The sequence below is a fragment of the Lissotriton vulgaris genome, chromosome 8, assembly GCF_964263255.1.
Source record: "Lissotriton vulgaris chromosome 8, aLisVul1.2, whole genome shotgun sequence".
Taxonomy (NCBI): domain Eukaryota; kingdom Metazoa; phylum Chordata; class Amphibia; order Caudata; family Salamandridae; genus Lissotriton; species Lissotriton vulgaris.
In genome coordinates, this window is record NC_141696.1 from 78922033 (window position 1) to 78947426 (window position 25394).

At 46.0% G+C, this 25394-nt stretch overlaps 1 protein-coding gene across 1 annotated transcript in view; it reads right to left on the bottom strand.

Moving 5' to 3' along the window:
• CCKBR (cholecystokinin B receptor) overlaps positions 1 to 25394 on the bottom strand; it is a 318163-nt gene that overhangs the window by 42083 nt on the left and 250686 nt on the right. Inside the window, exon 3 of the mRNA XM_086933722.1 lies at positions 11571 to 11835. Coding sequence (XP_086789848.1) covers positions 11571 to 11835 — 265 coding nt within the window. The remainder of the gene's footprint in view (positions 1 to 11570; positions 11836 to 25394) is intronic.

The following is a 25394-nucleotide window of genomic DNA, read 5'->3' on the forward strand; positions in this document are numbered from 1 at the left end:
TCAGAATCTCCAGTAGCAGCCTGTATAAACATGCGCCATCTTCAGAATCTCCAGTAGCAGCCTGTCGAAACCCACTCCATCTTCACAATCTCCTGTAACAGCCTGTCTAAACCCGCTCTATCTTGAGCATCTCCAGTAACAGCCTGTCGAAACTCGCTCCATCTTCAGAATCTCCTGTAACAGCCTGTATAAACCCGCTCTATCTTAAGAATCTCCTGTAACAGCCTGTCTAAACCCGCTCTATCTTTAGAATATCCATTAACAGCCTGTCGAAACCCGCTCTATCTTCAGAATCTCTATTAACAGCCTGTCTAAACCCGCTCTATCTTTAGAATCTCCAGTAATAGCCTGTCTAAACCCACTCCATCTTAATATTATCCAGTAACAGCCTGTCTAAACCCGCTCCATCTTCAGAATCTCCAGTAACAGCCTGTCTAAACCCGCTCTATCTTTTGAATCTCCAGTAACAGCCTTTCTAAACTCGCTCCATCTTTAGAATATACAGTAACTGCCTGTCGAAACCCGCTCTATCTTCAGAATCTCCCTTAACAGCCTGTCTAAACCCGCTTTATCTTTAGAATCTCCAGTAATAGCCTGTCTTAACCCGCTCCATTTACAGAATCTACAGGAAAAGCCTGTCTAAGTCCGCTCTATCTTCAGGTATCCAGTAACAGCCTTTCTAAACCCGCTCCATCTTTAGAATCTCCAGTAACAGCCTGTATAAACCTGCGCCATCTTCAGAATCTCCAGTAGCAGCCTGTATAAACATGCGCCATCTTCAGAATCTCCAGTAGCAGCCTGTCGAAACCCACTCCATCTTCACAATCTCCTGTAACAGCCTGTCTAAACCCGCTCTATCTTGAGCATCTCCAGTAACAGCCTGTCTAAACTCGCTCCATCTTCAGAATCTCCTGTAACAGCCTGTATAAACCCGCTCTATCTTAAGAATCTCCTGTAACAGCCTGTCTAAACCCGCTCTATCTTTAGAATATCCATTAACAGCCTGTCGAAACCCGCTCTATCTTCAGAATCTCTATTAACAGCCTGTCTAAACCCGCTCTATCTTTAGAATCTCCAGTAATAGCCTGTCTAAACCCGCTCCATCTTTATATTATCCAGTAACAGCCTGTCTAAACCTGCTCTATCTTCAGAATCTCCAGTAACAGCCTGTCTAAACCAGCTCTATCTTTAGAATATCCATTAACAGCCTGTCGAAACCCGCTCTATCTTCAGAATCTCTATTAACAGCCTGTCTAAACCCACTCTTTCTTTAGAATCTCCAGTAATAGCCTGTCTAAACCCGCTCCATCTTTATATTATCCAGTAACAACCTGTCTAAACCCGCTCTATCTTCAGAATCTCCAGTAACAGCCTGTCACAGAATGTACCCCTGGCCTTATCACACTCTCTTCTACCACTTCTGTCCTTGGTATCCAGACATCGAAATACATAACACATTAACAAAATGAAAGGGTAGATATAGCGCTCTATTCCCCTGGCGCTATGTTTCATCAAATACTTGAGGACAAGTTGTTTCGAGGTCTATTTTAATGTGTTTCAAAGCCGAAATCCCTTGAGCATCCAATAAGACTAATGACAAGTATTTTTAATGAGCCTATTGTTTTATAAAATTTTCCTCTTCAATGCACTAGTGGCCATTGTGCAGGGAAGAGGACGATTTAAGAAAACAATAAACACATTTAAAAATAGTTATCACTACTCTGATTTGATGCTAAAGAAAAATTCGGCTTTAAAACACATTAAATAGACCTTGAAAAACGTGTATTTTAGTATTAAATCAGACCTGTTGTTTCTCCACACTTCCACATCATCCAGGAAAAAATTGAAGAACACCAACTGCATCCCCATGTTAAAAAAAACCTTGGGGCATATTTACAAACCCTAACACCACAGGAACATCACTTTTTTTGATGCTCCGGCGGCACTGTGTAGTGGCCCATATTTACTAGGCCACTCAAAGCCACTTTGCGTGTTTTACAAGGCCTTGTAAATATGTCCCTCTTTCACTCAGTACTCTGTGTCTCTGGGGTGTGTCATGGATGCAGCTCTGAGTGTTCCCACACAACACAGATGGCTTTTAGATGCTTCATAGATTTACAGGGATACATAAATCTGGGGGAGCACCAAAATCTGACGCCTTCCCAGAGGAGGCATGACAGTGGTGCAACAAGGAGAAACACTTTTATTTATCTTAATTTTTTACTCTTTCTATGTATGCTACAAAATGATTGCAGCACACATAGAAAAAGCAAAAAAAACTAGGAGCAAAACCCCATTGGTGATTATTTTTGTGCAGGAAGGCTTCCTTCCTGCAGAAACAGAATTTTTCCTGCAACACAGGGTGCCTGTGTTGGTGCACAGCTGCGGCTTGTGGACAGGCGCAGGGGTGCGCCATATTCTTGTAAATTTGGTGCATCCCTGCGTTTTTGAAATAACGCTGCTCGGCCCTGCAAAATTGCTTGTGGCACTGTGCTACAGCATTTCATCCCAAATATGCCCTTTTCTGTCCTTCCAGCATCTTAAATTCCTCCCTCCCCGCATTCTTACTATCTCTCCCTCTGTGCAGCCTCTCCAACATTACACCCACCGAGCTATGGGTTATATGTACAAATTTCAGGAATTGGGGTTACCTAATTGCGATTTTCTGCGAATCGCCATTAGGAAATTGCTATTCCTAATGTATGAAGCTCATTGAGTTTCATTTAGCGATTCCAACTAGTTCGCAAATCGACCTACCTCATTAATATTAATGAGGTAGATTGCAATTTGTGACCCACTAGGATTTGCTGCCATCACCGGGATGGTGGCCTGCTGGGGTCAGCTGACCACCATGTCTGAGATCTCTTTTTAGTAAAGCAATCTCTTTTTTTTCCAAATGTAGCCTGTTTTTTTTGTTGTTTTTTAATAAAATGGGACGCGTTCAAAATGAAAATTTATGAATCGTTCAAGTCTCAATTTTTAAGAAAAGGCATTGGTCTGTGGGACCACTGCCAGCTCTTAAAAAATACTTGTATCAATGTTAGAAGGTGGTTTTGACACTATGGGCCGCCCAGATTTTTCACTTTTTGAGCACCTAATTGTTGAGCTTTTACTGTGGTTTAGCCTCATAAGTTGGGACTCACCCAGAGTGAACGCATAATGAAAGAGACTGCATGAGGATTTTACTGGTGTCCCCCTGTCTTGACCAAGCCAATGCGCAGCAGCTGGAGTAAGGGACACCCGGCTGGTTACATGCAGACACATGTGTACATGCGTGTGCACACGTGTAGGGGCTGCACAGTTGAGATTCCTAGCGTGTGCAGCCAAGGAGCAGGTGCAGATAGACTGGTGTGGCAGGACTTATGCAGAATGGGGTGGTGACATGGAATAGGCTTTATACACTGGGAAGAAACATGCCAGGGAAAGTCAGTGTGCTTTGCAGTGTGTATTCCATTATTCTATTATGGGAACAGGGAGCACATGTGCTTGTATTACTTTCCTAAGGCTACAGATTCTAGTAACGCACTAAAGTCCACTGTAAGGGATGTGAGAAGAAGTATTCTGCAGAGTCCAAAGTCATATTTGTACTGCTTTTGGGTCATCCAGAAATGTGAAGCAAGTGGTGTGCGCATGAATATGCGTGTACATCCCTAAATTAGGCACTCCGGGGTGGATCAAACAATTGATTCCAGTGTTCTTAGAAGGATACTTTTATTTTTTGGTTATCATCATAAAAAGTTTCTTGGTGATATTAACATCATATCAGCAGAGTTTGTAGATTAATCAACACATTGATGGTAAATGGGAACTCCGATGCATTTCGGGCGAGAAGCCCTTTATCAAGGAGAACTGAAAAGAAGAGACGAGCCAGTGTCAGGGTAGGGGATTAGTAAACAAAAGCATGTTTAAAAATATTAAATTAAGTGCCTATCAATGAATGAGAAAAGTTAAGTGCCTGAACGTTAAATAAGGGTTGTGGAAAGTGGATCGTATGGTGACCTAGGAAGGTGAAGAAGAATAACGGGATTGAGGGGTAGTGAGGGGGTGTGATGGGAAATTTAACCGAGTGCGTGGAGAGTGAGAGAATTAAAAGATAAAAGTGACGCTTGGCTAATGACGCGGTCCCAGGGAGGAGACCTGCGTGGGAAAGGAAAAGCTTACTTCGAGAAGAGAGCGTGCGGGTCCGCTAATTCAATCGGCGTGTGTTGGTGTTCCAGCTAGGAGGACGCAGTGGCGTTTAGGAAGGTTAAATGCGGGGGTGTGGCAATAGAGGGAGGACTAACGTGGTGCGAGTAAAGAAACAACATAGAAACAACATAGAAAAGGGGTGATGAAAAGAAAAGAAAGTGGCCATGTTGGACAGGTCGGGAGAAAAGATAAGTGGTGAAAATAAAGGAATATAAAAAAGTGAAGGAATATAAAGAGCAACGAGGAATGCTAGTCAAAAGCTATAGCTATGAATAACAACTGTATTCAACACGATCGTTGAGTCCATGAGGTTTAAGTGTCTGTAGACGGTAAATCCATTCAAGTTCTGTTTTTAGTAGTGATTTGCGATTGTCAGTGCCTTCAGTTTTAATGATCATTTCCAATACAATAAATTGAAGTTGAGCAATGGTGTGATGAGATTCATGGAAATGCATAGCGACATTGGATTTCTTTTAGAGGGACTGAAGGTCATATGTGTAATGTGAAGTAACTGTGTGAGGTGATGTCATAAGCAAAGTGGGGTTAGGGTGCCAGACATTCCTGCTAGGGTGTCTTGCAGTATATGCGTAATCCTGTGATTTAATCTGTGATGCCTTTAGGGGCTGTAATTGCAATGCATTCTAATGATACGCAAATGTGATAAGTACTGTTATTTTAAGTGATGCTCAAACATGTATTCTTGCTGCTGCTGTTAGGTGAGTAACAACCCAGACTGTTAGCCCCGAATATTTAAAGGTGCATACTTTATGGTCAGTAGGAGATGCTCAGTCAGGGTTATGTGTCACCAAGGCAGGTGTACCCATTGTTAATGCTTGTTGAGGTAATGGGAGGGGTCACCACTGGGATGGTGCCAGTGCGCAGGCCCCACGCCCCAGGTTATGTTCAGCTAATTGCATTATGGGGCGAGATGATGTGCATTCATGGGAGTGGTGGTACTAGACCCCAACCCCCCCTGCGGGAAGGGTGGAAATGTTAAGCAATGTCACAAAGTAATTCCAACAGCTTATGTATATTTTGAAATTGGTGCATAGTATTGAGTAGTGTGTGTGTTTAATAAATGTACTCTTACTTTTATAAAGCAAAGTACAGACTGGACAATCAATTATTAACTGTTATTTCTGCGCACCTGCAAATGGCGATTACTAGCCCACACCTCCTCCCTTGAGTAAGCCTCAGACTGCTCTGCAACGCTACCCTCTGAGAGTCAGGCGCTACAATTGGGTGTTTGGTTCCCTGTGAAGGACAAATATAGTCATGTTATTTGTGCAGGCCTCACAAATGCTGCCTCGTTTTCCAACAATCAACATTCACAAAGGGGATGGGGTCCGATTGGGATCCCTTCACATTTGCGAATGGTTACCATCTCCTCTGAGGTGTCAGTAAAAAAGTAATGTTTTATTACTGTAATTTGGTCACAAAGCATTCATACGTACCACTGTGAATCGGTATTTGGAAGGGACGCCTTAAACACACCCCTTCCAAATACTGATTCACAATTTGGCTTTTGTACATTTAGATATTTTTTTTTTCAGTCACAAATGGCCAGGTCTCTGAATCAGGCTATTTAGGACCTCAGAAAATGTTTTTGTCTACGCAGGCATGAAAGAGGCAGGGGCGACGGACTGCCGTTCCGCCACCTTCCTACGTCTCCAGAGACAGAAGCGCAACACTGAATGATGTTCCCTTTGCCAAATGTGGTGAGGGACCCCTGATATCTCACAGATATTTATAGACCTTGTGCTGGATGGGGGGGGGATGAGTGAAATCCCCCTATGCCGCAGGGGACCGGCCTTCTGCCTCTGGTTGGAGACCGAGAGGAGGCAGCAGATCAGTGCCCTTCAGGGCTCGGAGTTTACTGCTCTCATGTCAGAGTAAGGATTGACAGGTTTTTGATATTGGTTTCTGATGGAAGCCATCCATTACAGCTTTGTCACTGCATGACGTCACGCCACTTGACAGCAGTGGAAAGACCACCTCACCCATCATCTACTTCCTCTGAGTCTCCGTTGACCCAAGGGCAACGTAGCAATGGCGAGCCCTGTGTTTTCAGCTCTCACTTCTTCGAGCCCTTCACAGGTCGGTGGAGACCCCAGGGACGCAGCAGATCTTTTGTAGCTGAGCCTGATGCTTGCTCTGTAGCCTTAAAGAGCAGGGCCATGGGCCTTGGAGAGGGAGGCGAGGGCAGAAGATGGCCGGAATAGTCTCAGGTGCATATAATATAAGGGGCCTGATTTAGATGTCATCGGACCATTACTACATCACAACAGTGACAGATTTCCCATCCACCGAAATATAAATCCCATAGGATAATTTGATTTAGATTTTAGCAAATCGGATATCCATCACCGTTGTGATGGAATAACCCATAGGCCAAGATCTGAATCAGTCCCTAAATGTATATGGGAATGGGAGGGCTGGGGGCAACAGAGGGTGGCATACACCTGGCATTATTTTTTCTGTTTGGAATGGAGTGCGGGAGGTAATGCCAAAGAGATGTTGGGGACAGCGGCAGAAGATCAGGTCACTCTCCCTCGGCATCAGAATATAAGAGTATGGAATGGGAGAATGGGGGGGGGCAGAAAATGAGATATTGCACCCACCTCATACATCATCATACGGGTATTGCTAATCACAGAGCATTTCCGTGACAATATGAAGTCAGTGGGGGTATAGTCTGAGTGCCTTTATTAGGTCACAAATTTTTTAGGTGACATGCAATATCCTTTCAGTGTACATTTGGGCGTTCATTATTCTATGTATTAAGTGATTATTTTCACCCTGGCACAGAGCCCACAACTTGTACCAGGTCATGTGTATGTAGTTCATGCCATCTTTTTTAAATTTATAGTCTGCGATTTGTACTTTTGTTGTTCAGTTTAGGAAAAACTGACCCTAAAACCCGTAATACAAAGAGAATATAAGACCCAGATGAAATGCTCACACCCGCTGACTGGGGTCCATCTGTGTTACCAGCCCCTAGCTCCACCGGGTCAGATTTTTCACTTCCACTGCTCCATGTTGACTTAGGAACAGTAGCCTCTTTCCTCAGTTCCCACAGATTTGCTTTGATTCCTGTGGGGCTGTCAGGTGGAGAGGCAGCATGGTGGTGGGCAGTCTGAGGGTCTTTGACCTCACATGCTCCAGAAGAGCAGATACCCCTGCCTGCATCCATACCTTTCTTCCTCGTGGTATGTGGGGGAGGCAGGAGTATGGGCGGTGAAGTGGGTCAGCCATTCTAGACAAGTGGCCGCATTTCATGAGGCAGGTGGGTCCAGCGGGATCAGCCTTGTGGTGCTTTTTGATGCAAGGAGTCCTTCTGGCTCAGGTGAGAACACACATATGGAAGAGCCCACACTCTGGCACTACAGATGATATGAGGCACTGCAGAGAATACATCTCTGAAAGGGCTCCCTCCTCCTGTAAGTGAGGTTGCGAACAGGTAGGGAGACTACCCTAAAACGCAGCAGCACAAAGAGTAGGTGATGATGTGATGGCGCTACCCACTTATAATAAGTTATTACAAGTGAGGTGTCTTGCAAACGTAGTCTTACAGGCACGCTCTGACTCAGACTGTCAAACGTATCTGCTTTAGGAAAGTAAAGACTAGGGCCATATGTATGAACACATGTTCCCATAGACACAGAATGGGTAAAACCCTTTGATACATATGGCCCTAGGACTATATAAGGAAATATTGGGTTTCTACGTAATATTCGCGAATAAAGCTGCAGATGTATAGGTGACACCATAAGGCTGTAATCCCCGCACCATTCCCAATGACATCACCAACACTTGTAACCCATTTGCTGAATGAGCAGAACGGGCAGCGGTGGGCAATGGCGGTGGTTTGTGGCAATGGTAAGCTGTGAAGGAGGGGCAGGAAGAGTAAACGAATGTGAGTAGGAATTTAGGAAGCTGTAAAAGAAGATGTACTTCGCTGAGTGGCATCACAACTTATCAATTAAAAGGCAATGAAGTGTAAATATCCTTAATTTGAAATCAAAAGTGAACCATTATAATTGAGACTCCTAGTTTTGCATATTTTTACAGATAAATATTGGCAGAGAATACCTATTTTCTTCTGTTGTATTATTTTGTCATTAGGAAGAAAGTGGAAAACAGGTCTTCTTTTTATTGACCCTCAATAATGACACATGAGCCAAGAGCTGTGCGGACTGACAGACATGTGAGCCAATAGCTGTGCAGACTGACAGAAATGCAAGCCAGTAGCTATGCGGATAGGTAGACATGTGAACAAATAGCTGTGTGGGCTGACAGGCATGTGAGCCAATAGCTGTGTGGACTGACATGCATGTGAGCCAATAGCTGTGTGGACTGACATGCATGTGAGCCAATAGCTGTGTGGACTGACAGGCATGCAGGCCAATAGCTGTGTGTGCTGACTTGCAGTAGGGTTTGACATTCCCTAAGGAAGCTTAAACAACTGCGGTTGTGCTTGTGATTGTACTTCAATGCTAATGTTTTCATGTGAGTGAACCCAAAGGGCTGGTAGGTAAACATTTTAAAGACATTCTAATAGCATGAAAACGATAGTCCCATTGGCCACTCATTGTTCAAAGACATCAAGGGGCAGACTAAACCTGGGCAATTAGTTTCTTAGGCATTTGCACAAGTAATTGCTCAATAAGACACAAAAAATGATTCTTTATGTCTGCCCGTGCACTCTACTAGGAGTGTGAGTTGCTCTATGGGCGTCTGAGAGTGTGTGACTGGCTTTGTGGCTGTATTAGTAGATATATCAGTGGCTTTATTAGTGAGTGAGTTGGTGTGCGAGTAACTGTAAGGGTGATAGAGTGGATGTGTGTATAAACCTATTAATCAGTGAGTGGGTGTGTAAGTACTGGTATAGGTGTGTCAATGGTTTGAGAATGATTGTGTTTAAGTTGGAGTGGGAGTATTAAAGGTTACATGGGGGTGTGAGTGGGTGTGACAGAGATTCTGTGGATGATGCCATCAGTGATTTCATTTGAGATGTCATGAGTGATGTCAATGACCATGTCATGAGTGATGTAATGTGTGAGGTCATAAGCAGTTCATTGCGGGGGCACGTGTTTTGCTGAATGTCTCTGATTTTGTACGAGTGAACTGTCAGCCTAACTATAACATCTCTGTAACCTCTATTTTTTTCAATGAATTTTCAAGGTTTTTTAAATGATAATTCCAAACTATAACGTTATTTCCCATGATTGTGCAACGTGGTGGCAATGACCTTGGCACATTGACTGGGGAAGGGCTGGAAATCCTAATGAAAGAAACCTTGGAAGAACTGATGTTGCTTTTTCCTCACAGTGTCTTGGTGTACTCTAATATATGCCAAAGACAGAAATGGAAGTGGTCAAATTGACAAAGCCTGGAAACATGTTAATAAATGTTTCTGCATTCCTAAGAGACCATAGCATAGGCTCTATCCATAACAACAATCTGAGTTTTGACATGCATGGAATTTATAGAAATGATGGAGTACACTTTACAGATGAAGGCAGCAGGATGGTTCTAAGTAACTTGAAACTCTGCATCCAGTCTTATGGATAGCAGCCATATCCACACAACCAACACAACAGCTCTTGTCAGAGCCAACCTAGTACCCGAAATACTGTGACTTTTTTTCGAAAGGGTTTTTTTCTTTGAGGTTCTGTGGATCTTCGCGACGAGGTTACGATCACTGAGGTCACGCCACGAAAAAAGAAAATAAAACATTCAATGGCCACCAACACATTGAAAAATAATATGTTAAGGTTAATATGTTAAAGAAACCCATTCTGAACATTGCACTATACATACTACTATATACATACTTCTTTCAAAGCATGTTTAAAGTCAGTTATTAGGGGCATCGCGATGACGTTGTTAACTCGGAAAATTGTGCCATTTCCATAAAGTCTAAAACACATATATCCACACATACGACAGTACTTAACACACTACAGATTCCTTACAGTATTCTCTAAACTCATGTTTATATAGAGAGTTTCTTTAAAAACCATCTCTAAAAGGTATTTTATATTTTCACGGTGACTCCAGAGACTGTGATGACATCGGTAATCGCGACCCCCCTGGACACGTCGTGAAAACTGAAAACAAAAGCAGCAATTCAATAGCCACCACCATATTAAAGCATTATAACTATATAATTGATTCTAACCATCACAGTAGATAACTCACTATCTGAATAACTCTATTAAAACACTTATAAGAATCCCAATATCTCTATAACAATGCATATTAATGATTCACTGATATATTTTTTTACAATTCTACCAATATTTGCGTCGATGTAGATAGTCGTGATGTTCCCATGTTGGTGTACGGGGCAGCGCTGGTGGTCGCAGAGTCATAGCAAATATCGCGTGCAATAAAAAATATCTGGTTTGGAGAAATAACTTGTGTCCCTCACACCCCCATTTCTCACCGTGAGGTCAGAGTATCTCCACCCTGACCCCTTATGTGGGCTTTCACACAAATTTTCAGCCCTGGGCCTTGTTCCTGATAGATAGAATGGCGGCCGCAACTTTCTCTTCAGGTTGCGTCCAGCCAATCAGAGCATTCCCGTTAGCGTGTGCATTCGCGATTCATCGCGAAACCTCTGCAAAATATCCGCAGCTGGAGATATCACTATAAATTTAAACTTACTTTTCTCAACAGCTACTGAACGGATTTTCACCAAATAAGCAAAAGGCACTTCCTTGAACTGACATCTACGTCTCTGCCAAATTTGGTGTAAGTCTGTTCAGCAGTTTGGGTAGTAGGTGTGACTAAAGGTTCCTATGGAAATAAACATTACAAAGTCAACCTTATTTTGCTCCCCAAATTCTTGGTCTCCACTGCACGGATCTCCCCCAAACTTTCTTTGACAACCAGAACCTACGTTGACATTTTGTTTGGAAAATTTCATGAAGATTGGTCAAACAGCGCCAAAGTCATGGGCAAGTCAAAAAATGCTTCTCCTATAGAAACAGTGGTCTTATTGGTGGACCAAGGTATGGATAATTTATTGAAACTTACCATTCAATATTTTGTTCCTCAATATTGTTCTAACAATATTCTGTCCCATCGAGATCTGAGACTCGATTGGCCTGTTTCACAAATGTAAACTTAGATGTTTGGTCTAAACTTAGACCAAACGTTTAAGTTTAAGACTTTGGGAATTCACAAAGAGCATTTACGACTACTATCTTTAGGTCCTCACTCTGGTATTTTGTGATTTGTATTTATTCACTATTTTGTCATTTGGACATGTTAACAATATCTGGTCAAGGTGTGGTGCACTGAAAGAACAGTAAAAGGTAAAACAGAAGGAAGAGGAGAGAAATTGGCATGCACATCCCCATTGCTTGCCTCACCAGGCTTGGTGCACTGTATTGTTTGGCCAGACGATGCGGCACTGAAAGCCAGTGGTCACGCCATCCTTCATCTGGAAGGAGACCAGGGTGTTGTAGATGGGGTAGGGTATCATCATAATGGTGGAGATGATCCAGGTAGCAGCGATGACGCGGTAGGCATGGGAACGCGTCTGCCAGACGCGGGATTTGAGCGGGTTGCAGATGGCGCTGTAGCGTTCAATAGCAATTGCCACCAGGCTGAAGGTGGACACACTGACGGATAGCCCTAGAGAGGAACAAAAAACACATGTCAGAATGCACAACAGTGTGGAACCGTAAAAATCACGTCTAAGGGAATGCACCTATTATCTTTCGAATAATGGGGCATTCATGCATGAGAAGAAGGGCAGTAGCTACTTTCAAATTTCATGACCACCGTTAAATAAAGAACTTTTGTTGAATTGTTATATTGCATTATATAGTAATGTATCTGTCCCCTTTTTCAATTAACTTCCCTGCCACAGCCGGATCCAATGAACGCCAGTCATGTTCTGAAGAGCAATCTACATAGGGCCCGATTCACTGAACTAACTTAACCCCTTCGGAGCGGGGGTAATTCCCCCGCTGTGCTGGGGGCGAGGGTCGCACACAGCGCCTCCGTGCTCATGACGAGCTCAGCTCGTCATGAGGCACAGTGCTTGTGTGCTCATGACGAGCTGAGCTCGTCATGACCACACCCGTTCCCGTGGAACGCTCTGCAGAGCAGGGGAATTATACCCGCGTATGAGCCTTCTACGGCTCATGACGCGCTCAGCTCGTCATGAGCACCTGAGCATCGTGCCTCATGACGAGCTCAGCTCGTCATGAGCACGGAAAATGTTAAGACAAAATACTAAACTTACTACTTTTGGTATTCACAGAACATACTTACTACTTTTTCTTATTCACAGAATGCACTTACTACTTTTGGTATTCACAGAAAGGATTTGCGACTACTAACTTTATGTCTGCACTTGGGCCAGAGAGTTCGGCCCGGTGTCGGAGATTCCAACCCGGAGGTGGAGATTCCGACCCAGAGGTGGAGATCCTGGCCGATGACGGAGACTTAGCCACGGCCCAAATCTCCACAACCGGGCCAGACTCTCCATCTCCGGGCCGGAATTTCCGGCCCGAGTGCGGACGGAAAGTTAGTAGTCGTAAATCCATTTTGTGAATACCAAAAGTAGTAAATGCATTCTGTGAATACCAAAAATTGTAAATGCATTCTGTGAATACCAAAAGTATTCGGTTTAGGATTTTGTCTTAAGTTAGTTCTGTGAATCAGGCCCATAGATCGCAGCCCTACTCTCTGCTGAGTGTTCCAAGTAGAACCCAATCTTACAGGAAAGAGAACAATATCTGGTGATGCAGGGATGTGCTCGGTGAAGGGAATGAGGCCATAGTAGCTAAACAGAGGTTGTTACTCTTAAGACTCATTCAGTGGCAAGGATTGGAAAGGATAGGCTGGGGAGTTTCTGCGGGTAGTGGTAAGGACTCTTCGATTCCAGCCCAGTGACAGACTCCAGAGGTGAAAAGGAAAAATGCATGCAGGAATTCTGCAGAGGTCTGAGACCCAAGAATTAATGCATCACATCACTCTAAGAAAGTGGGCTACCCTTCAGATAATACTTGTGGTGCAAGAATCAGTTTGGTGGACTTTAGGGTTGGGGGCTGTAGTCTTGCACATGCACAGTACTACATAGTTCCATCTTGAGCATATTCGTTGCATTGCGGAGAGGGTTTGGTCTGTCCCAAGTGACGTAAGGGGTACCAATACATAATTCTGACTCCCTGGGCAGTGACTACTGGTGTTCCTCACATCCTGTGTCCATGTCATTACTTGTCACCCCCTCGGCTGCACCACAAAAGCTCACTCCTTGCAGATCCCCCTGTCCCTCTGGGTGGGAAAGTAAAGGGGTTCTCTCTGCACCCTTCTTGGCAATCAAAAAGAAAATCAAAACCCTTTCCCTGGCTTAAGAAATTTGCACAGGATGCAGGTGGTCTTCAGGCTACCCGAAGCACAACTTGGTAAACCAGTGGTCACTGAGTTTACAGCTGGCGAGGGTGCTGTGGCAGTCATCATCTCTAGCTGCACGGACGTCTAGCCACACAGGCACACGGGCGGTTTCTGTATCTGCAGCACAGGGTATAGAGCTCAGCCTTTAGTCATGAACCCCTTTCCCTCCATTGGTGCACCATAACATAGAGGCTCCTAGTTACATGGTTCACTACACTGTTCCCTCTCCAATGTGACTAGCACTGTGATAGCAAGTCCCCAGGGAAAGCAACGGCCTCCATCAAGTGAGTGAGATGTTAACCTGCGGGAACTCATTCTCCACTCCTTGAGAGGTCTGAACGATTGGGGTTCAGTTGTCATCAGAGTCAATAAGGGCTGACTGTCCAGTTTCCTTTCCCTGTTGGTGATTTCCTTCTGGATAGTCCTGCCCTGAATCGAGTCCTCTCAGATTGGAGGTAGGCCTGGTGGGTTGGGTACCCAGGCATGAAAGAGTGGGTCTCACCTTCGGTGGATGGCAGCTGCATCTCCATTGGAAGGCCCTTCCTTTTCCAATGCATGGGCTCTGGGATTCTCCTGCTATAAATCCCCCCAAGACCCAAGATTGGAGATCCAGGCACTAGAGCATACGGCCCTGCATAGTCGGCCTCGCGTAGTCAGGAGGAAATGATGTCCTGTCAACTAGGGATCATTGGGAGAAGTGAGATGAAGTCCTGGGAGTAGGTGACACTGCGGCCACGAGGCTGCTGTGTTAAGGGAAACAACCTTTACAACGCAATCATTACATCGCACTACACTTACAACACAGTCATTACATTGCAACATCCTTTACAACGCATATCACTACAACGCATACCATTACAACGCATGACACTACATCGCATATCACTACAACACAGGCATTACAATGCATACCGTTACAACGCAAACCATTACAACGCATAGTACCCCTACACTATCCAACACTTACCCTACTGTTGCACCCCTGCATTTAGAATAGTAATTTTAACCCCTACACTATCCAACACTTACCCTACTGTTGCACCCCCTGGAGTTAGAATAGTTATTTTTACCCTTACACTATCCAACACTTACCCTACTGTTTCACCCCCTGGAGTTAGAATAGTAATTTTTACCCCTACACTATCCAACACTTACCCTACTGTTGCACCCCCTGAAGTTAGAATAGTAATTTTTACCCCTACACTATCCAACACTTACCCTACTGTTGCACCCCCTGGAGTTAGAATAGTCATTTTTACCCTTACACTATCCAACACTTACCCTACTGTTGCACCCTTGCATTTAGAATAGTAATTTTAACCCCTACACTATCCAATACTTACCTAAACTGCAATGTAATGGTATGCGTTGAAATGGTATGCCTTGTAAAGGTATAATGCGATGTAATGGAGTGCGTTGTAAAGGTGGTTTCTAAAAATGCGATGTAGTGACATGCGATGTAATGGAATGCATTGTAAAGGATGTTGCATTGTAAAAACGGTGTTGTAAAGGCATGCATTGTAAATGTATGCGTTGTAACGTCATACTTTACTGTGTTGATGCAGTGAGCCTATGTATGCACAGAGTAAGAAAGAAAAGGTCAGCATTGATGCGTCTCTTGGCGATTGCGGTTGCAGTTGGCCACCAAATATTCCAGGCATGTGGCATGGTGAGGTGGACAGAACCCCCACGGCGCCACAGGACAGTAAATGTGAAGGCACCAACGAGTGGTACCAAGGCAGGCTGAAGGATAAGGAGTGTTGCAGAACTGCACAACACAAGAGGTCTACAATTCAGGAAGTTGGTAGAGAAGAGTGAGAGCTGTAGGCCAGATGAACAATATTTCCATCCACAAAAGGTAGTTCCACCTTCCGCACCAACGTTTTGCAAATGAAAAACAACTTACTATGTACTAATTGGTCCCTTCACAAAATTCCAAATTGTAGTCGGTTGTAATCCAATCTACATCATTAATGTTCATGGGGTAAATCACAAATGGTGACTCACTGCGATTGGATGCCATCACAAGGATGGTGGCGTGCTGATGCCAGGAGACCACCATGTATGTGATCATGTTTAAATAAAGAATTTTTTTTTTTTTTAATGCAGCCTGTTTTACTAAGAGGAAACAGGATTACAGTTGGAAAGAAAACTTTTTTTTGTTTGCATTTTAAGTTTGTTTTCAGAATTGGCAATAGTTTCCTGGGCCATTCTACTCCCCAACAAACTTTCTTTGCACTCACAAAGAGGAAGGGTTCCCAAACTGAGTCCTTCCCTTTTGTGGATGTTACTACACCACCTCAATGGATGGAAACCTTTTAATGTTTTGTCACTGAATTTCATGTGCTAAACATTAATACATACCATATTAAATCACTATTTAGAAGGAATGCCTTAAACATCCCCTTTCACATAGCTATTCGTTATGCCTTTCTAGATCCATTTTGCCATTTAGTAATCTTTTAATGTATCGCAAAATGGGATTAGTGCATTACAAAAACCCCTTTACTGTTAAAGCACCCTGTGATTTTGCAATTTGCAGGCTTTAAGACTGTAAAATTGGTTTGTGGATGAGGCCTTAAGTACGCTGCCTCCATCTAGTGTTAATTGCCAAGGCCTAGACAAGAGGCAGTGACAGAAAAGCCTGGCAGAGAGGGAAGGGTTGCCATGGACCTGTGGGCCCCAGTATGAAGCCCGGTGGCGGGGACTGTTAGCGTGATACACAGTGCAGCCATCTTTCAGGGGAGAGTGCCCATTTTAGGCCCAGGATTCCAGTGCCAGAGGGCAGGTTAACCACTGCATACGCCCCCAACATGTTTGGACAAGTGAGGCTGCCTGTGGCTGCTGCTCGGACTTTGTTTATCAAAATATTGTTCTAAATGCCATTTACAAAAATATTGTCTCATTGGGTGTAGATTTTCTATAATTAACTCCAAAAGGGGCCTATTTTTGTGAGCAATATACAGGATACCAGTGCTTTAAATGGGCCGGTACTCACCGGTACTGAGTACCGCACTTCTAAATTTTTGGAGCTTGAGTACCGGAACTTCTCTTTGTCCAAAGAGAGTACTGATACTCATGGAGATGTAAGCTAGGGACTGTGAAATTAGCATTCACAAAAAAGCGCAACACAGCTTAGAACAGTGGCAGGGGCGGCTCTAGGCTCATGGGCCCCTGGGCAGGGAGCGTAGGTAGGGGGCCCCGGAAGAGGGTGTCCGGGCGGGGCGGAGCGTGGAGGCCAGTGAAGAGGGGCGGGGGTGGGGTGGGGGTCAGGGTGTTTGGAAGTGGAACTGCCAAATTCCTGCCAGGGGCCACCACGCAAATATGTATCCATCCTCAGAGGATTATTATATTAAGGATATCTATTGGCGTGGTGGCCCCTGGGGTTTGGTGGCCCTGTGCAGGTGCACAGCTTGCACATGCCTAAGGCCGCCCCCCAGTGGATCCGTTTTCGTGAAACACTCTGATCGAGTGCTAATCTTCCCTTTCAATGTCTAATTGAGCTGCCTTCAGAAGGCATTCATTCAGAGCTGGCTTCCTGCTGGTAAAGCAGAGTACAGCAGCACTTGTTTGCAGCCAGAATGAGGAGGACGGTGGCGATAGTGATGCTGTAGCAGAGCCCGTGGGATTAAGGTTTAGTAATGAGGGCAACAACGAATGTAAGCATTTCTAAAATACATGTACTGAATGCCCTGTCTTGTCTGCCTGCATGAATGCTTAAATGGGTGCCCCTGGCCCGATCCCTTTGCGCTGCTCATAGCTCTGCCCCCTAGTCCACATCTCAATTTGGTGAGTACTTGCACTTGTTTTTTTCAATTTAAAGCACTGCAGGATACAATGTTTGAACCATATCCATTAGGAATGCAATAGGGAAGACGGAGAGGGAAAAAGCCCCTTCCTCCATAGGTCAGGGAGTACAGAGGAAAGACTTCAGAGGGGGTCTCAGCAGTCCCGATGGGGCCAGAGGCAAGGATACGAGCCAAGTCAGGGGGGGCGCAGAGTTACGGCGCTGGAAGTACGTGACAGGTCATGGACTGGGGTCAGAGACCAATGTGATGTGTCACAGTAGTGGAAAGGGCGATTGAGAAGTTAGATTCAGACTGATCAGAGGGAGATAGCCCGGGCTGTAAGCAGGGAAGCTGGAGTGCTCCAGAGCCACTAGTAATGCCGCCCCCCTGGCAGGATGGTACCTTCCAAGCAGGGGCGGCTCTAGGCTTATGGCGGCCCTGGGCAGGGAGCGTACATAGGGGGTCATGGAAGAGGGGGTCCGGGCGGGGTGGAGCCCCCGGAGCTCAGGAAGGTGTTTTAATAAAAGGTCAGGGTGTTTGGAAGTGCAACAGAGCCGGAGGCCGCCAAATCCCTGCCAGGGGCCGCCACGCAAATATGTATCCATCCTCAGAGGATTATTATATTAAGGATATATATTGGTGTGGTGGCCCCTGGGGTTTGGTGGCCCTGTGCAGGTGCACAGCTTGCACATGCCCGCCCCTGTTCCAAGACAGCATTTCTGCAGAGGCAGCATCAGGTAAACCAAAAGGACCCCAGGAAGAACAGGAAGACAGGTCAGGGACAAGGGTGAACAACCTTTACAACAAAACGCACTACGATTACAACGCGACCATTACAACGCAAACCATTACAACGCATTGCGCTGGGGGGCGCTCTAGGATAGGGAATAAGTTTAATTTACTGTCCAACACCTTCCCTATTGTCCACGGGGACTGGAGTTGGAATAGTAAATTAAACTTTTCACTATTCAGCGCCCCAAAGCGCTATGCGTTGTAAAGTTTTGCGATGTAAAAACCGCGTTGTAAAGGCATGCGTGGTAAAAGTATGCGTTGTAACGTCATATATCCGGGACAAGAGACAGTTGCCAGAGTGCTGACTGACAGACCGGAGAGGACCAGAGGCCGACATGGTAGGGGGGACAATGAACACCTTGGGTGCAACCTGAGGTGAGGACAGGATGGGAGCTTACAGGGGTGTAGAATCGGGGGGATGTGTTGAGGTGTGACAACCCCAAAATAAATGCAATCTTGGCTTGGTAGTTGGGTCTGGGGCCATCAATCGGATCAGCTATCTCTGTGCAGGTGTAAGCCAAGATTTAAAGACTAAAAGTGACATTTGATGTAGATGAGAGAGAGTTAAGGAGACAGAGATAACCATCTGGTACTAGGTGACATATTTATCGACTAACCATGCAGCACAACGAAGCAAGCCACCGTGCTGCACTGCGTGAAAGGCAGAGGGCAGGTGTGCACCGCATTTAACCTTATATGGCATGGTCCTACTTTCTGCCACGTTGCAAGGGTGCCTGCGCTGTATGAAAGATTGTTTTTGTGCATGGAGGGATGCCTTCCTGCACAGAACCAACCCACCAAGGCATTTTCCTCTTTCTATGTGTGTTGCACAATGCAGCACGTGCAGCAAGAGGGAAATACAAGGAGAAATAAGCATATTTCTCCTTGTTATGCCTCCCCTAGTGAAGAGTAGTATTTTGACATATATCTACAACTAAAGGTAAGTCTGAGAAAACGCCAAAATCCATGAGTGGATGCATTGGAACACCCACGCTCCAACCTTGGAGGTCTCCCTGGGTCAGATGATCACAAGGAGGTGACATGTGCTGCCTTGTGTTACTCCACATTTAGCAAACCACGTAAGGTGACCTTGTGTGTCTTGGAAAATGTCATTATAGGTTTTGTGTTGCCCTTGTGCATCCTTACATGGTGCAAAGGTGATGCAAAACCATGAAAAATATTCCCCCTAGAGCCATGCTCGACCCATGACCCGGCTCTGGCTCGCTCTGTTAATTTACCTGCACACCCTCCTCTGTTTGGTACCTGGGCGTAGTACATGGGACTTTTAGTCACTTGATAAAATGATTTGTAAAAGGCGAGGTTTAAAAGTATGAAGCCCTAGACACATGCATCGATTTGACAACTCTTTCATCAAGAATTCTTGTAGCAGAAATGAAGAAAAGTGTGTGCAGTGAAACTATATTTAAAATAAGTGATCCCAGGGCAGGGACTCCAGGGCGTAGTGTTGTACATGACCACAGTCCCAGAGAGAACTACCTTGCCCAGGTGAGATGGGCAGGGGCGTAGCTTCTGCAGAGGTATTTAGGGTGTGGCATGCCTGTAATGGGTTCTTGGTTTGTTAGTTGGGTCTGGGGCTCCACAGTCAGGTCCGCAAATGCCTGTGTTGGCTTTACTTGTTCTCATGTCACTAAGATGTTTTAACTTATTAACTTTTGGACCAGGATATTAAACATATATAAAGTGAAAGATTTACCTAAAAGTAGTAAATCTGCAAACATAGAATTTCGCCAACATTGGCAGTAGTAGGCATGGAAAGCTGTGCCAGTCTACAGTTTCCATGCATACTACTGCCAATCAAACACTCAAAAGATGATGGGACAAATGTTTTCAAATAGACTAACCAGTGGCAATCGCATTGGGTAATATTTAAGCATGGTCGCAAAATCTGTTCCGCTCGTGGATTTTTGGCAAATTTGCGATTTCGCGAATTCACGTGAATTTGCAGAAAATACGCGAATCTGCAAGCAGAACGGATCTGGGGGGCAAAAGTTCAAGCTTCAAGCTTGTAACTATTTTAGAATGGCGCCGGCAAGCTGCCAGCGCCATTCTAAAATAGTCACTAAGTTAGCTTCAACAAGAAGCACTAATAGAAGTAGGTGCTCGAGTTTAACTGAATTCGAGCACCTGCTTTATTTTATCTATTAGTGCTTCCTGATGAAGCTAACTTAGTAACTATTTTAGAATGGCGCTGGCAGCTTGCCGGCGCCATTCTAAAATAAAACAGGAGAGGGGCAGAGGGCAGAAGGGCACAACAACGAGTGTGGCAGAGGGCAGAAGGGCACAACAACGAGTGGGGCAGAGGGCAGAAGGGCACAACAACAAGTGGGGCAGAGGGCAGAAGGGCACAACAACGAGTGGGGCGGAGGGCAGAATGGCACAAAAACGAGTGGGGCAGAGGGCAGAAGGGCACAAAAACGAGTGGGGCGGAGGGCAGAATGGCACAAAAACAAGTGGGGCAGAGGGCAGAATGGCACAACAACGAGTGGGGCAGAGGGCAGAAGGGCACAACAACGAGTGGGGCAGAGGGCAGAATGGCACAACAACGAGTGGGGCAGAGGGCAGAAGGGCACAAAAACGAGTGGGGCAGAGGGCAGAATGGCACAAAAACAAGTGGCGCAGAGGGCAGAATGGCACAACAACGAGTGGGGCAGAGGGCAGAAGGGCACAACAACGAGTGGGGCAGAGGGCAGAAGGGCACAACAACGAGTGGGGCAGAGGGCAGAAAGGCACAACAACAAGTGGGGCAGAGGGCAGAAGGGCACAACTGTTGGGCGTAGACCAGTATCCAGGCAGAAACCAGACTCCTCAGAAGTGTAGACAGTGTCAATCCCCTTCCCGAAGATAGACCCTCCTCCGTGATACAGAAACACAAGGGGATGGCTACTATCCTAGGAAAAGAGAGAGACCAAAACCATAGGTCTAAATGGGGTCCGGGGAGAGAACCAAACGTCAATGTGACACAGTTCAGTGGAGTGGTGTGGCTCACTGGTTAGAGGTGGTAGACCCGGAAGCAGAGAACGGCCCGGGACCAGGGTTCAATTCCCGACGCGGCAGGGTGGTGGACCAGCGTCAGCGGACTCGATAATTCTTGCCTCGGTGCCTACTCTAACCAGGGATCACACTCGGCAACTCTGGGCATTAGCTTGACTCATCTTTACAACGGCCCCCCACATTCGCCGGGGATGCCTGGTTTCACCTTGGAGATACCCAGTAGGGACCATCTCACAGGGATAGCCAGGACGGGTTCCCCAGCGGTCTACAGCGCCATGACGCCTCAGGGCAGCAGTGCGCTTTACAAGACCACATACATTACATTACATTACATTACAGTTCCCTGCAGAAGGTAGAAAGACAAGAAACACAAAAGAATTAAATAACATGCAATCATGTAAGTCTTATCACTTGCTTACTAGTTACTATAGGAGGAATATGCTGTCACTCTCTTACCTGACCTTTGTGATAAATAAAGTCATAAGGTTTCCAATAGCACCAAACAACAAAAGGATATGAACCAAGCAGGAGTCTGTAGGTCTCTCTCAAAAAGAAATAAACTGTAAGGCAACGGAGTCCCAGGAAGGTTTCCTTTTCCCTTTTATCTCCGGGGACGGTATCTTGTGAGAAAGTTCCAAACAAAGAAGGATTGTCTGAGTACATCAGGAAAGAACACGACCACACGTTCTCCAGAGTTCACTAGGCACAATTGTTTGTTGTAGAAACGCTACCTCGCGTTTCCCCAAAAATAATAAAGTGGCCAAGGATTATAGAAACACTTCCTCGCGTTTCCAAAGGATAGAAGTAGCGGAACCAAATATAATGTGCAGCCGCGTCCTTGCGCTGCAATATCCAAGAACTAGGAACAAAGTTTGTTTCGTGTAAGCACATCCTGCGCAAAACGAATCTCCAGGTCAAGAGTCACTGAGATGACGGGGGATTGGAGCGGGAGCGAGGGGAGGGGTCACAATGTCCAGGCTCATCAAAGGTTAGTAACCTGCTCTCTTTCCGTTCGGCGAAAATGCAGCGAGTCAAAAAGGAATAGTGAAGAGTTCAGGAGTTGAGGGGAAGGCAGGGAGGCATCGTCCAGATGAACGATCTCAGAAACCAGGGCAGATCCAAGGTCTAAACACGGAACACGCCTATGGATTGAAGCGAGGAAAACCAAGCGCCGCCATCTTGGTGGGGGAGGTATAAGAGCCTCCCCTCATCGTCTCTGATTTGCCCATAGACACCCAGTATCTCTCTCTGTTCGTTCGCCCCCACCAGGTCATTCTGGGAGATGTAGTGCAAGTAGCGCGTTACAGCATATTCCTGCCTGTAGCCGCTCTCAGGATAGCGGAAAGGGGATCTACGCCCTTCGGATCCTAGAATGGCACAAAAACGAGTGGGGCAGAGGGCAGAATGGCACAACAACGAGTGGGGCAGAGGGCAGAAGGGCACAACAACAAGTGGGGCAGAGGGCAGAATGGCACAAAAACGAGGGGGGCAGAGGGCAGAATGGCACAAAATCGAGTGTGGCAGAGGGCAGAATGGCACAAAAACGAGTGGGGCAGAAGGCAGAAGGGCACAACAACGAGCGGTCTCGCACAAAAAAAACATGTGAACACGTACAGCGCCCCGCGAACACGCAAATCGCCCCACGAACACGCAAATTGCCCCGTGAACACGCAAAAAAATCCACAAATTCGCTAATTTTGTGGATCGCGAATTCGCAAATCTGCAAAATTCGCGAATCGCGAATTCACAAAAGTCACCCATACTTAGTAATATTCCAACCCATCATTTTTCACTCAAGGTGTCACTCTAGAAAGAGGCCCACGTAAAGTAAATCAGCACTGACTCTTGTTCATCGTGGAAACAGTCCATCCAGAACCTGGACCGTCTCACCTCAATCCTGCGGCACACTGCTTATTAAGTTGGGAAACTTGAGGCTCACACACTCCAAATCTCACTGAGTATGCCACACCCCTAGGAGTTTAGGGTATAGGGCCTCAGGCATAGGGGGGGCTTGGTAGTGAATTTAGCTTTGAATATTGTCAGACTTCATGGAATTTGTTGGATAAGTTTTCGGAAAAGAGAGGACAAGTAGAAAATATAAACATCTGAAAACGGGGGAAAGGAGTGCAGAAAAGCCATAAATAGGGTAATTTGTTGTGAACTTGGGGAGCAGTGCTCTCAGAGTGCTTGTGCATGCCTTGTAGTGGGTGCGTCTGTTGATGTGGTCCCTTTTTGAGTAACATTGTGCTTGCTGCTCTTGTCCTTACTGCCCTGACAGCTGCAGTTGCGATGGTCGTCCCTGCCATAGTAGCAACTGTAGTCGCTGCTGTTGCAGTAGCTGCAGTTAGTGCTGTAGTCTCTGCTGTGTTGTTTGATGAGGTCACAGGCATGTCATGGGAAGTGTCCTGAACAACACTTGTGTCATAGAAGTTCTGTAGTGTGACTGCAAAGAACAGTGCACATCAATACTAAAAGCCCCTCTCTGTGCTCTCTTTGTATTCTCTTTTTTTGCTGTCTCATGGGTTCTGGCAAAGAGCTGAAACTGTGTCTGGCTACACCCAGAAAAAAAGTTAAACATGCCCTGCTTTCTATTCCTGACACTGCATTCACACACTCTCATACCATAGGTAACAAGAGGTAGTGCCTGGAATACTTAAGGGCAAGTTAATGATAGCGGTTGCTATCCTAGGCGGTTAAGTTGGAACAGGTCTGTGGATTATAACTTACTTCTGGCTGATGTCCCAGTTACCAGCTTGCATTGCTGGGGCTTTTATGATGCCTTAAAGCCTGAAGATTGAGTAGGCTTCAGTCTACCAGACACATTGCGCCTCTTTGGTAGAAAGACTGTGGCCATGTCCAGGTACAGTAGCAGATTATTATCAAAAACTCAGCATAAACTGATGATGGATTTTAGGCCCCCACTCACATTCCTGGGAATGATTAGGTTTTATCTCTGAGTCTTGGGAATTTGAAGACTTCATCTTCTCCGGCTCACATGCTTCACCTAAGAATGTGCACAAGGGGCCCGATTCACAAAGGTAAACGTAGACCAAAGTGGAAGTTTAGACCAAAAGCGGAAGTTTTGACCTGAACTCTAAGTTTAGACCATAAGTCTAACTTTAGTAGTAAATTTAGACTTTTAGTTCAAGTCAGACCTTTGGTGTAAACCTCTGCCAATTACCTCCGCATCTCACCTAACCCGGTCTGCCCTCGCGTTGCAGCCGCCATTTGCTGTGCTGTTGTTGTTGTCTTGCCCTGAGCCCGCCCCCTCCACCACGCACCCGCCTCCCATCGGACCCTCCCTCCCACTTAAAGTATTGGCGCACCCCTGTCCACTCTAGCGCTGTGACCGCCTCAACTTCGTTGGGAACGGTCGCTCCCTTCTGCCCTCGCTGCCTCCTTCTCACAGCTGCCTGCTATCGTGTGCTCTACGCTGGTGAGCTTTCCTATCACCTGAAACTGCTTGCTCCATTACATCTGCACGCTAGCCTGCATAGCGCCGCTGGCCTCACTTAGCGCTTTAACGTGCCTGCCTGCCTGCTTGTGCGCTCAACTGTTATTATATATGTTCACTGTGTGTATTTGTTCACTGTGTGTTTGTGTCTAAATATACCTCTGCCAATTACCTCCGCATCTCACCTAACCCGGTCTGCCCTCGCGTTGCAGCCGCCATTTGCTGTGCTGTTGTTGTTGTCTTGCCCTGAGCCCGCCCCCTCCACCACGCACCCGCCTCCCATCGGACCCTCCCTCCCACTTAAAGTATTGGCGCACCCCTGTCCACTCTAGCGCTGTGACCGCCTCAACTTCGTTGGGAACGGTCGCTCCCTTCTGCCCTCGCTGCCTCCTTCTCACAGCTGCCTGCTATCGTGTGCTCTACGCTGGTGAGCTTTCCTATCACCTGAAACTGCTTGCTCCATTACATCTGCACGCTAGCCTGCATAGCGCCGCTGGCCTCACTTAGCGCTTTAACGTGCCTGCCTGCCTGCTTGTGCGCTCAACTGTTATTATATATGTTCACTGTGTGTATTTGTTCACTGTGTGTTTGTGTTTAAATATACCTCTGCCAATTACCTCCGCATCTCACCTAACCCGGTCTGCCCTCGCGTTGCAGCCGCCATTTGCTGTGCTGTTGTTGTTGTCTTGCCCTGAGCCCGCCCCCTCCACCACGCACCCGCCTCCCATCGGACCCTCCCTCCC